Source organism: Notothenia rossii, assembly GCF_949606895.1.
Source record: "Notothenia rossii genome assembly, chromosome: 4".
NCBI classification, from domain to species: Eukaryota; Metazoa; Chordata; class Actinopteri; order Perciformes; family Nototheniidae; genus Notothenia; species Notothenia rossii.
Genome location: NC_136902.1, coordinates 44,763,182 through 44,775,104, shown reverse-complemented (window position 1 = coordinate 44,775,104; position 11,923 = coordinate 44,763,182). Strand labels below are relative to the sequence as shown.

Sequence of the window (11,923 nt, the reverse complement as noted above, 5' to 3'; positions counted from 1 at the left end):
TACAACAAATCACCTCTGGCTGGAAGAGAACTCTCTGCTCCATAATTTCTCTCTTCACTGTACATTTGACATATTCAGTGTAATATTTAATATTCCATCTGTCACATAGTTATGTAAATATAATACCTTGCATATCTTGTTATTGCTCATTTGTAAATTCAACATCTATATTTTCTTCTTTATTTCTTGTCTTTTTATTTTTATTGTATAATGCCATGTGTTTTAATGCTGCTGCAACGCAAAGATTTCCCAAATTGGGATCAATAAAGTTCTATCTTATCTTAAACCAACAACCAGTGTTCCGGATGAGGATCATCTCTTTACAAAAATATTCAAGTGCTAACCCATATTGTTACTTCTAAATGAATTTATTTCCAAACGCATTATAATGCAGTGTGATGTAAACAACAAAAAGTACCACAGACGTATGCTTAATTTATATTTATTCATCAACCAACCACATCAACAACATTGTTTTTAAAACAATAAAATGGTCCTCTCTGGCAATGGTTTACTTATGTGTTTCACCACAATACAAGTAAAAGGCCACCATAAGGGTGTATGTCTTGACTCTAGAGCGTTGGGGTTAGTCTAACATGAAAAGCATGGACAACAGAACATAAAATCAAGTTATGCAAACGGTTATAACATACAGTATTAAGAAATCATACAACACAACCATTTTTTTTATGATTTAACTATGTATATTAAACATGTACATTCTATGTGTAAATCAAATATAACAATTTATAACAATGTATTATTTGGTTTTGAGAACAACAATGAGGTGATTCACCAAATAAACTATTTGTTGTTTATCTCAATGTCCCTAATTATACATCCTAAAAGACTGTGCATTGTACATGTTGATTGAAGTACTTCAATCAATCAGGTTAATAGCTGGAGACCAAAAAGGAAAAATAACTGACAAAGCAATTAAAGCAAGTAACGCAAAAGAAACAAAAATGAACAATTAGAGGAAAGCTGTTATTGGCCTGCGGTGTAACAGGTGCAGTCATATAAAGTTAATGACAGGTAAATCCTATAAGAGATCGAAAATAATAATGTATAGGCATCCCGTTCTGGGAAAAAAGGGAAAGACCTCCTGCTCTTGGACAATGATGTGCTCACCAAGTTGTATGGTAACCAGCAAGATATACTTGGAGATTTAGGAATTTACATTCTAGTGTTTCAAAAAGGATCAAAAGTGAATGGTTCATTGCTCAGGATGCATTCCAGGGACGCTGAGCATTTTCTTCAATACAATTTAAGTTGTGTACAAGTGAAATGTTTGGCCTGATGCTGTGGCAACATATTTAAGGGTGATCTTCCATTGAGGAGTATGAATACAATCTCTAAATATAAAGTCAGTAAAGTATTTAAATTTCTGATAGCACATCAAGTCTTGTCGGATATTCGTGCTTGAGAGCAGCAGCAATCTGGGGAAATACAGAGAAACAAAAAAGAGGGGCAGATCAGAAACCAAATTTGAGGTTTTTGAATACACAATGTATGTTTAGCATTAATGAATACAAAAGTAACAGCAACATGTCTAGGTTGAGGCTAAATCAACAAAGATACTGTACAGTAATTCATAAGTAAATTACCTAAATTATGTTTCCTTCTTCATCTTCACTGGTGTCTGGACTGCTTAGGCCACTTTGACTTTCCTCTTCATGTTGAAGGAAACAAGCATCAGGACCTAAAGCAGTCCTGTACTGCTGCAGTACCACCTGCAACCTCTCCAACGCCTCAGCATGCTTCCTTCTTAAGGTGCACCCAAGTCCTCCATTCCCCTTGTCTACATCTGAAAATACACAAAATATTGTTATATGGACATACTATAAAGTAAGATTGCTTCACGAGGCCAGAGCACTTCAATGGAGTATATTCTCTCCCATGTACATATAAAGATGATTGTCACTGTCAAGGGACTTCATTATGTAAAATGGCCAGGTCGAATGGGCACAGGCAATTATACTCCATCCAATTTCTGTGACCAAGAATGATTTGGGCTGACTTTTTTTCCTTTAAAACTCATACTTTACAAGGTAAGTTTTGCTTTCAACTTACCTTCCTCAGCCACCTTATTTTTTAGAGCAACTGCCATGTTCTGCAACCATGTGCAATGCTGCGCCATCTCCCACAATAGGATGCCTTTCTCCTCTTGCAGTCTCCGTGTAAGCATGGCTTGATCAAGTATCTTTTTTCTTGGCTTTAAAGTTAGCTAAAATCCAATCACAGTTATGTATATACATGAATCACATTTTCATTATAGCATAACAATATGTTTAAAACTCCAAACATGTACTTTCAAAATAATCAAATGTATACACAATAAGAAAACTTAAGATATACCTTTAAACTAAATGAACGTTCTAACACTCTATATGATATGTGTATAACTCAGCAAGGTATACCTTCATATAACAGAACTTCAAATGAATTATTATGAAATATCTGAAAACTGAGCCATGCCATGAACTTCCCACGGCCACAGCGCGGACATGATGCTCCCTCCAGAGAGGGAATGCTCCACCGCAGCAACATCTATGCCTCTGGCAGAGTCGTGTACCAGCTGGTTGTACTTCAGTACCTCCTGATTAAGGCGCTTTTTGTCGTCTGCAAGCTTCCTTCGAAGTCGATGGCGGAGCTTGCTGCTGTCTGAAAAAGACATGAAGTAGTGGGATAGGGATATGTGACAAACTATATTTGCAAGTGCAAAAAATATATATAATTCAGTAGGTTGAATCTGCAACCTAAAACATTATATTGTTATACCATTCTGTCGGTAAAGGGATTGCTTCCGCTGCCTCACACTTAGGTAAAGCCCCTCAATGCTTTGCTGCAGTGCTGTTTGAAGGATGTCTTCAGAAGTACCCAAATGTTTCTGATGTTCCTGTAGAAATAATATTGGCAGTAAAATGTACTGTTACACAACACGTAACGGTTTTGAGAAACAAAGTTGTGCAACGTATTTAACACCTTTTAACACAAATTGATGGTAAAATTATGGAAACTGGAACATATCAGAGATAAACATGGACACATAGTTGGCTTGCTATTGCTTGAAGATTATGTCCCTGTCTACTGAAATCCAGTGAGGGTCCCATTATGTGGCATGAAAAATCAGCCTTATTGCCTTAAAATTGGCTGCTCTTTAGGATCAAATCTGTAAATTCAAACAGTCATGGACAATGATATGTAGCTGGTGTTATCTCGTCGTGCTTACCAGATGCCCATTCCTTCACGTCGGAAATCCACGTCGACACCATGTCATCTGAGACACAATGTAGCTCCGTCTTGAGTTCCTCAAGGCTTGCTGTCTCTTCCAGGAGCCTCTTACTAGTCTGATAAACAGTAGACGATGGACATTTATCAAGATTAAAACTTGCTATGATTAACAACAAGCCATGTGCAAATGACAAAGGACACAACAACACCTTTAATAGGAGGCTCACCTTCACATATCTTGTGGAAAGTGCCTGATGAAGGGAGTCACCTTTTTTCCTGTTCCATCCCATTGCATGCACTGTGAGCATGTCCAGTCGTGCTTTTGAAAGCAATAATGAGGTTATGATGTGTCATCTAAAAAAGTATGCAATAATAGGGCAAAACCTTCCACTCACCTGCTTTGGACATGTATTTTGTTGTCAGGGCACAACGGGACAGGTAGCTGTTGACCTGCTCCACCTCTTCCCCAGCAGTCATCCCTGCTCCCTCCTGGTTCTTCCCACTCCATATAATCTAATGGTAAAAGGTTGCTGGAATTGTTGTGCAAAGAGGCTACATACTACTATACTAAACAGTATAGCTTATATATTTACTACTTCAGTATTATAAATATAAAAAATATAAATGTACGTGATACAAAAATATTTCACATACCTCGCATTTGGTAGCATGGGCTCGAGCATGCATTACACTGAGGAATGGCTTCATGGTCGTCAGATCCTGGAGAGCAGGAAGGACACTTGCAGCTTTCTCCATATACGGCCAGTACTTGCAAGCCACATCCATGGCGAAGAACTTGGCTTTGGCTGGCATGAGTTCCTTTTGAAGATACAGGGGGTAGGCGAATATCTCCCCCCTGTACATATTTAAGGCCTTCAAAAGAAACCCATGGCGACATACAGCCACCTCCATCCCTTCTTCATCCAGCTTCGAAGCCCTCCTTGACGTCTCCCTCGCTGCTGTCCACTGGGGGTCCCCACATGTGCCTCTTCCCTGGGTCTAAGACACACATTACATCATGACAAATCAGTTAAAAGCAATGGAATCACGATCTACACCATTTGTTCTAATTATCTGATTTTGGAGTAGATGGTAAGGAGAAGTAGCTGAATTTGAAGAAAGTCAGGGTCGGATATACATGGCTATTTTTGTGATATACCTATAAGGTAAAATGACGAATAAAAACTTGCATTTTTCAGTGATCTCTGTATCTTGTCGACAAATGCAGCCACCGCGCTGTCTTCTGCTACAAACAGCCCATTAAAAAAGGCGTTGCCATCAGAACTGAGGAAAAAAAGATTAGCAAATATATCCATGAAATATAAACAGTAATCAAAAAAGTTAAATAACAACATTGTAAAAACAGCACCTTCCACTTCGCCGAAAGCGATACAGCTTCCTGTTTCCATCGGCATAAACAGCCAACATCTCCGGCGTGCAGGCAGGGCAGATGAAAGGAGCACCACAGCAGAGCTGGTCTTCCTCATACGAGGCATAGGAGAACTCCAGAAAGCTGCGCTGCAGTGCATCTCCGTTGACAGGTCCAGACTGGAAGATAATTACATATATTGCTGTGATTTTGTCTATTTACGGAAGTGTTATAATGTATAATATGGTAAAGAATATTTACACTTACTCTTCCTCCACACTTTGTGCGATGCTCCAGCAGCTTTGCAAAGGCCTGTCTGGAGAATTCCGGAGAGATGACCTTGAGCTCTTCAAAGGAGCTCAGGAGGTCCAAGGTGTAAAGTGTGGAAATACTGACCGAAGCTGGCCAGTATCCACTCTTAAGGAGGACTTTCAAGTCGGGGGTCCACTGCTGCTGGCAAGTTTGACAGACATATAGTGCCAGATGCAAGTCATAACGCCCTTGGAACAAGTAAATAAACATAATTAAGACACATTTTACAACAGTTTCATCTACAAATAGTCAAAGATGAACAGATATTCCATGAAGGTTTTACTCCAAGTGGAAGCACAATGCCTCAGCCTACAACAGTAAACATATAACAACAATTCAATAGAAATCCAAATATATATATATATATATATATATATATATATATATGTTTACCATTGATGGTAATTAAAATCACTGGTTTGCCTGGTACCACAGTGAAGTTTGTGCCTTTACAGGAGTAGTTGGGTGCCTTCACAGTTGTCAATATGCAAGCTGTCAAAAAGAAAAGCACTAATTACCATTATATGCTGGCCGAAGAGACAGGTGAACATCAAAATGCAAGTTTGAGAGAGCATACCTTGGTCATGGGTGTCATATCCACCTTCCACTCTAACAACACACATTGTTGGACTAATTGGTTTAAAAAAAACATTCATTAAACTGTCCCTGTTGTGGAGTGGCTGGTTCTTGTGATGAAGTACATCACAGTCTCCTCAGAACCACTCCTCGGGGAGACGCTCTCTACACCTTGGGAGGAAATGCAAAATTATTCTAATATCCGAGAATTACGTTCATTTTCATGTGGGTATCCAGTTTTCTAACATCCCAAAAGTCATGCATGTTAGCTGAAATAACAGGGCACTGAGCATTAATACTGAAAAATTACAATTAGGTAAAGTAATTTAAATAAAGGTAAATGTTATCTCACCTAATAACAGCCGGCTCGTGGCAGAGGCCACACAGGGGATGACCAACAGCCCTTTTTTCTAGAAGGCATTGTAGGTGGTGTGGTCTCGCTTCTTTCCAGCGCTCTGAGGCTTTCTGCTGCCGAAAAGACCAGGATGAGGCAGAGCTTTTTTTAGGCTCAGGAGGAGGACATGAGGAAAGAATGTCAGAGAGTCTCTCCATATTCTTTTCTGTGAACAGAATGGGATACTTGAACTGTAAATGACTATATTTAAGATGAACACTAAAAATCAAGGATCATTTCTTTGCTCAGTATGGAACTGGCCAATATCTTTACTGAATTACATTCCTCGTTCAAGTCCTGAACTGTCAGTTGTGTATAAGGTTATTTTCTCTCACAAACACAATTTATTTAAAAATTGATTTTAGTTTTAAACTTAAAGCCATTTTTGTGATTTACCAAATTTGTGTTGTGCTGAAGGTTCAGTACGCAGAACCTCCACACTGGAAGACTGGAAGCCCTCAGTCGGGGGGGATGTGACTGTAAAACATCACACAGAGGGTTAACAACAGATAACTGATGATTTGTATTATCTACCTATTGTTTAAAAGCTTGTGAGATTAAATAAAGCATAGTTCTTATGACACCACAGTGGGAATGTCTCCGACTGTAGTGTCACTATGCGTTTATATATTGGAATTATTGTAGACCCTCAACAAGCAATTACTGTGTTTTAATTCGATTTTCCAACCATTTACTTAGTAAATTTATAAAAATGTAAAATAATTGGGATTTCAACCTGTAGCTGAGCCTTGGCGTCGCCCTCCACTCCTCCCTCTCGGCTTGCCACGTCCTACACAGCCCCTTTTAGGGGACTGTAAAGTGTCTCCTACAGAGCGTGCCCGTTTCCTCTCCTCAGCTGCTTTCTGTGACCGAGTAACAACTCATGTAAGGTTGATGTTGCTGATAAACTGATACCATATGACAGTGGACAAATAAAAGTAAATTCATTCACTTGAAGAACATTTTTGCTTCAAGTTTTTCCTACCATATACAACTAATGAAGTAAAACAAGTTGAACAAGCTTTATTTAGTAAGCCTCTGCCCCCCATGTTGTAATGATGAACCGTTTTGCAAAGGCCCTATACATTGATCCAAAATCCAGTTACTCTTGGCCTGTTCAGCATTTTTTGGATAACAGATAGTGCCAAATTCAAGTGGGAAATGAATGAGGTCTGTCAATGTTTTGATGGTATAATGTACCTTAAACATACCGTCAGTTTAAACGCTGCTTTATACTGAAAAAAACAGAAATTCTCGTGCACGACCAGTTGTTAAGCTTTTATTCTGAAAATCCTTCATCTCCGGTTAGCATTTAGCATGTGGCTAATATACGATTTCCTAAAGAGGTGAATTTAGTAGCGAAATGACATGGAGTGGTGCAAACCGAAACCTACTGATTTAACACTACAACTATAGATGTCGAGATACTACCATGCTGAATATTAAATGAAGGTATAGTTTATTTGAATACATTATTGTTTACAGACGAGAGTAGCATGTGACAACATCCGGAATGACCGGAAACCAAACCAGCCGTGAGTATTGATTACAGCGTTTAGAATGTGTTACATGAAAAGTGATGAAAGAGAAGATGAGGAGAAAAGGCGTGTTAAGCATATATTGAATGTGAAAAGTACCAATCCTCTGTTTAAATGCAACAACGGACATTAGAGACGAGGCGAGCCGGCTGGCGGGGAGGAGCCAGCAGAGGATATATATATAGCAGCACCAGACGAGGGATTCGCTCTCTTCTCTTGCTCACGAGAGCCGGATCACAGCTGTTTTCTGCCTGAACAATATTCTGTCTGTAACACTACAGCGCCTTTTTTAATTAAAGTATCCCATTTGAATCTTCTCAGAGACTCCATTTAGTCTCATTTTAAAGCTTCTCTCCTGGACGCGAGAATAACGAACATATTTAACAATTGGTTCCCATACCGGGAGAGCAGTTGCAGTTTTCAAAGGAGCTTGAACAATGCTGGCAGACATACACTCGGGCCCATACAGAAAGGTAAAGAAGTACCTGTTTATTCAAAATCTTCAATAGATTACATAGTGAACAATAGGAGTGTGTGTCTGTCTGGTAAGTTGGACTCCTGAGAAAGACTGCCTAAATTTAAGTTAAAACAAGCGTACATTGATAAACATTGGTATCCTACCACACGTGGCGTTGCTTTGTCACAGGCAGGGTGAGTTCAATTTCTTTTGTTCTATTTAACCCTGCATGCTATTCGTTTGTCTGTTATTACATGTCGGCTAGAGGCCAATCACTTCAATAGGTGTCTCTTGTTACGTTTTAAGTTAACGTGAATGGTTTTAGGCCATTAAGCAGTTGGGACTGCTTGAGGCAAAGACACAGCCACAGTTGGAAGCTAAGGTTATTGGAGTGAGTATTTGTGTTAACAACAGTGTGAGGCTGTTTTAAAAAAGTCCTTTTTCGAGGAAAAGGCCTGAGGAGTTTGAAGCTTTCAATGGTTACTTTTCTTCTGTTTTCAAAAAGACATTGCATGTGGATTACGACGAGAAAAAGCGACATTCGTGCGTCAGATAGACGATATTCTTCTGATTGTGTTTGGATAGCGTCCCATTTTGTCCCATAATAGCATGTTTAAACAGAAGAGATGACCATACTGGCTCTTAAAGTCAAAACATTTACGTACATGGGTAGAGGGCTATAACGTAAGGGTATGAGGCCCATTTATCATTGTAAACTAAATATAAATGTTATTTTAAACTACAGTGTTGTGTGTTGAATTTACTAGACAAAATATCACCCCGCTATTATTTCAACTCCACTGTGAGAGCCACGAGGTGTTTTTTCAAATCCCTTTGTTCTTCAGGTTAAAGGTTGGAAAACCAGTTGTCATCTTGTCTTAACCTCATGTTCACAGTGAACCACACGGCAATCGCCATTTCATGACATGCTAATTGAAGTACTCTGTTTGCTTTAACACACTGAGGCTAGGCATTCCATCTTGTAAAGAACATCATACTTCTTGTCAGAGTTAGAACTATTGCTGGTAAAAGTGTATTGGCTGGTTTTGGGATATTCTTGGTTGCAAGTGTGTATTGGCGGTTTTGTGAATATTCTTGTTTGCAAGTGTGTATTGGCGATTTTGTGAATATTCTTGTTTGCAAATGTGTTTTGGCGGTTATGTGCTGTGTTGTTTAACCATAGTGTAGTGTTCTTCCAATTTTAAAGATATTTTTAAGGAAAATAAGTTTCTCCTTGTTAAAAACAAGTCAGTTTTGCAACATCTATTCCCTAGTGGATTAAGCTGGAAATTAAAATAGCACACTCTGGTGGTAGTACAGAATTATTACACAAATAGAAGAAACACCATAACATTTTGAAGTATAATTTTAAGTGTTATAAATAAACACATGCTTGATCGCCAAGATAGAATTGCAAGTGGTTTCTAATTATAAGATAAGAAACTTTACATAATACTTTTTCAAACACCAATTTATTGAAGCTAACACAAGTAGTGACATTAGCATAATTTCATACACTTCGGTATGCACTGTACACAGGAGATTTAGATTTGAACCAATATCGATATTTCAAAGTCAAAACCATACACGGTACAATTTTTATTTTAACATTTCATATTTTAATTTTGCATAATTTATATATATTAATTAACTTTATTAATATTTTACCTAAAACTTAAAAAAAAAAAAATCTATAACATACATTTTTTTTTTTTTTTTTTTTAATAAAACCTTGAGCAACTAAAAAATAAATAAATAACAGATTTAAAGTTCGGACGAACAGCAACGAAGGTGCTAGTCAGAAGATTAGTGCTTCAACTTTGATAAGTTAATAAATAATTAGAGAACATGTCACCAAAACAAACTAAGTTGAGACTAGACGCAGAGCCAGGCTGAACAGCAGATATCAAGGGAAGGATAAAAATCAGATCAGATGCTATAACAGTTCCAAATCTTAGACAAAATACACGGAACCACATGGAGAAACTGTTGGAACTGTTTCCAGCAGATGTGCAGCCTGGACCAACGAAAGCCCATAGAAAAGCTGTAGTTGACTATGAGAATGGAGAATACTTGCAACAGCAACACGCATGGATCAAAGCCGGACAACCCCCTTGGTATGGACCTGCTAAAAGCGCTATGAACAGAGCTGAAAAAAGAAAATCTTGAGTTACAAGTCTGGTACTCCATCTAAAATATGTCAGCCAAGAATCAACGAACAGCATGTATGTGGCTCAAGGAGCAGAGCTCACAGCAAAGGAAGATAAGAAAGAAAAGACAGAAGAAGCTCCAGTAATCCAACCTTCAAAGCTCCTTCCAAGCCTGACAGATGCGCCTCCTCCCTACATGACAGAAGAATACAGTTTCTTTCAAACCCCAATACAAGCTCCAACTCTAGGTGTTTTAGGAGGAGTATTGGAGTTGGACGGTCTCCCCACAGCTACACGTGTCAAAGACTTGGAGTATGAGGTAAGACTCCTATCTGGTGAGCTCAACAGAAGATTGGAAGAACTAGGCAGAAGAATGGAAGAGGAGCTCAACAGAAAGATGGAAGAACTCAGCAAAAGTATGGAAGCACAACTCAAGAGAAGAGAAGGCGAAGGTTCTCCAGACACCGCAACCGTAACTGAAGCTGGAAGACTCAAGAACAGCTCAACACTCATGCTACCGGTGATAGCGGCTGGAGAAGGAGGATTGAAATACCAATCATGGACTCACAGAGACATGAACCTCGCTCCACGGGCCGCGGCGGCGGGCTGGCTGTCATCCACCGAGCAGGCATCCGGGTCAGGGAGATTCCCTCTCCACATATCACATCATTTGAGTGTATTACATTCTCGCTCTCCGGATCACCTCTACTCCAGGTTGCCCTGATTTACCGCCCCCCCAAAGCTTCCACCACCTTCACGTCCGAGCTGAGTGAGCTTCTGTCCTCTCTCTGCTCTAAATCACCTTCCACCTATCTGCTGGGAGATTTTAACATCCACGTCGACTCCACCAGCTGTAGCTTTGCCGCAGAATTTCTGTCACTTCTGGACTGCCTCAACATAACACAGCATGTCCAGGGCCCCACCCACTCCAAAGGTCACACGCTGGATCTAGTCTGCTCCACTGGTGCCCCCCCCTCTCACCTGCAGCGCCTAGACCTGGCAGTATCAGACCACCATGCCATCATCTTCACCATCCCCATCCCCCTGCCTAGGCAGCGCCCCAGGCGCACAATCACCTTTAGAGACACCAAATCAGTGAGTGCATCAGCCCTATCAGACCTCCTCATAACCCACATGGCCCCGGCTCTCTCCGACACTTCGCCGGACGTGTTGGTGGCCCGCTACAACACTGCCCTCTCTCTCAGCCTGGACTCTCTGGCTCCCCTCAGAAGCCGGACGGTGTCTTTTCTCCGCCCGGCACCATGGTTCACCTCTGATCTTCGCACAATGAAGCAAACTGGTCGTCGGCTGGAGCGGCTTTCCAGACGAACTGGCCTCACCGTCCATCGTATGGCATTGGTGGACCATGTTAGGTCCTACAAGGAGGCTCTCTCCAAGACCAAGACCGCCTACTACTCCTCCCTCATCACCTCACAACAAAATCACCCCAGATCCTTGTTCTCCACCATCAACCAACTGCTCCGCCCCCTCCCTGCCACATACACTGCTGAAGCTCCTGACCTCTGCTCCAAATTCGTCAACTTTTTTCAGGCTAAGGTGATCTCCATTCATCAACAACTCCTGGTGCCCGCCCCCTCCCCCTCTCTGCACTGGCCCCTGACACAGAAATGCACACTCCCAGCTCAACCCCTCAATCCCCAATGCTCTCTCTCCTCCTTCTCCCCAGTGGATGTTCCACTGGTCTCGAAGCTGGTGACCAATGCTAAGGCCTCCACCTGCTCCCTTGACCCCATGCCCACGGTGCTGGTCAAGGCCTGCCTTCCCACCCTCTGCCCCATCATAACAGACATCATCAACTCCTCTCTGTCATCTGGAATAGTTCCCTCCTGCTTCAAAACCGCCTCCATCACTCCCATCCTCAAGAAGCCTGGT

At 40.7% G+C, this 11,923-nt stretch overlaps 1 protein-coding gene and 1 long non-coding RNA gene across 6 annotated transcripts; both read right to left on the bottom strand.

Moving 5' to 3' along the window:
- Nucleotides 1-426: 426 nt before the first annotated feature.
- Nucleotides 427-5,621, bottom strand: LOC307038105 (uncharacterized protein). 5 transcript variants are annotated; one of them, XM_079679398.1, is made up of 12 exons: nucleotides 5,493-5,621; nucleotides 5,309-5,407; nucleotides 4,871-5,103; nucleotides 4,604-4,782; nucleotides 3,889-4,518; nucleotides 3,630-3,747; nucleotides 3,462-3,553; nucleotides 3,233-3,350; nucleotides 2,782-2,899; nucleotides 2,074-2,664; nucleotides 1,608-1,807; nucleotides 427-1,439 (listed from the first exon to the last, which is right to left on the bottom strand). In XM_079679398.1, exons 1-5 carry the CDS (start codon nucleotides 5,569-5,571, stop codon nucleotides 4,377-4,379), a joined length of 732 nt encoding a protein of 243 aa, XP_079535524.1. In that variant the 5' UTR covers nucleotides 5,572-5,621; the 3' UTR covers nucleotides 427-1,439; nucleotides 1,608-1,807; nucleotides 2,074-2,664; nucleotides 2,782-2,899; nucleotides 3,233-3,350; nucleotides 3,462-3,553; nucleotides 3,630-3,747; nucleotides 3,889-4,376. The 5 variants fall into 5 exon arrangements, with proteins under 5 accessions (XP_079535524.1, XP_079535525.1, XP_079535528.1 ...); XM_079679399.1 differs by having other exon boundaries at nucleotides 3,233-3,345; XM_079679402.1 differs by having other exon boundaries at nucleotides 4,871-5,053.
- Nucleotides 5,622-5,919: 298 nt separating this feature from the next.
- Nucleotides 5,920-7,045, bottom strand: LOC307037737. The gene is made up of 3 exons (XR_013807778.1): nucleotides 6,622-7,045; nucleotides 6,282-6,362; nucleotides 5,920-6,051 (listed from the first exon to the last, which is right to left on the bottom strand). It is a non-coding gene; the product is annotated as an uncharacterized lncRNA (long non-coding RNA).
- Nucleotides 7,046-11,923: the final 4,878 nt, after the last annotated feature.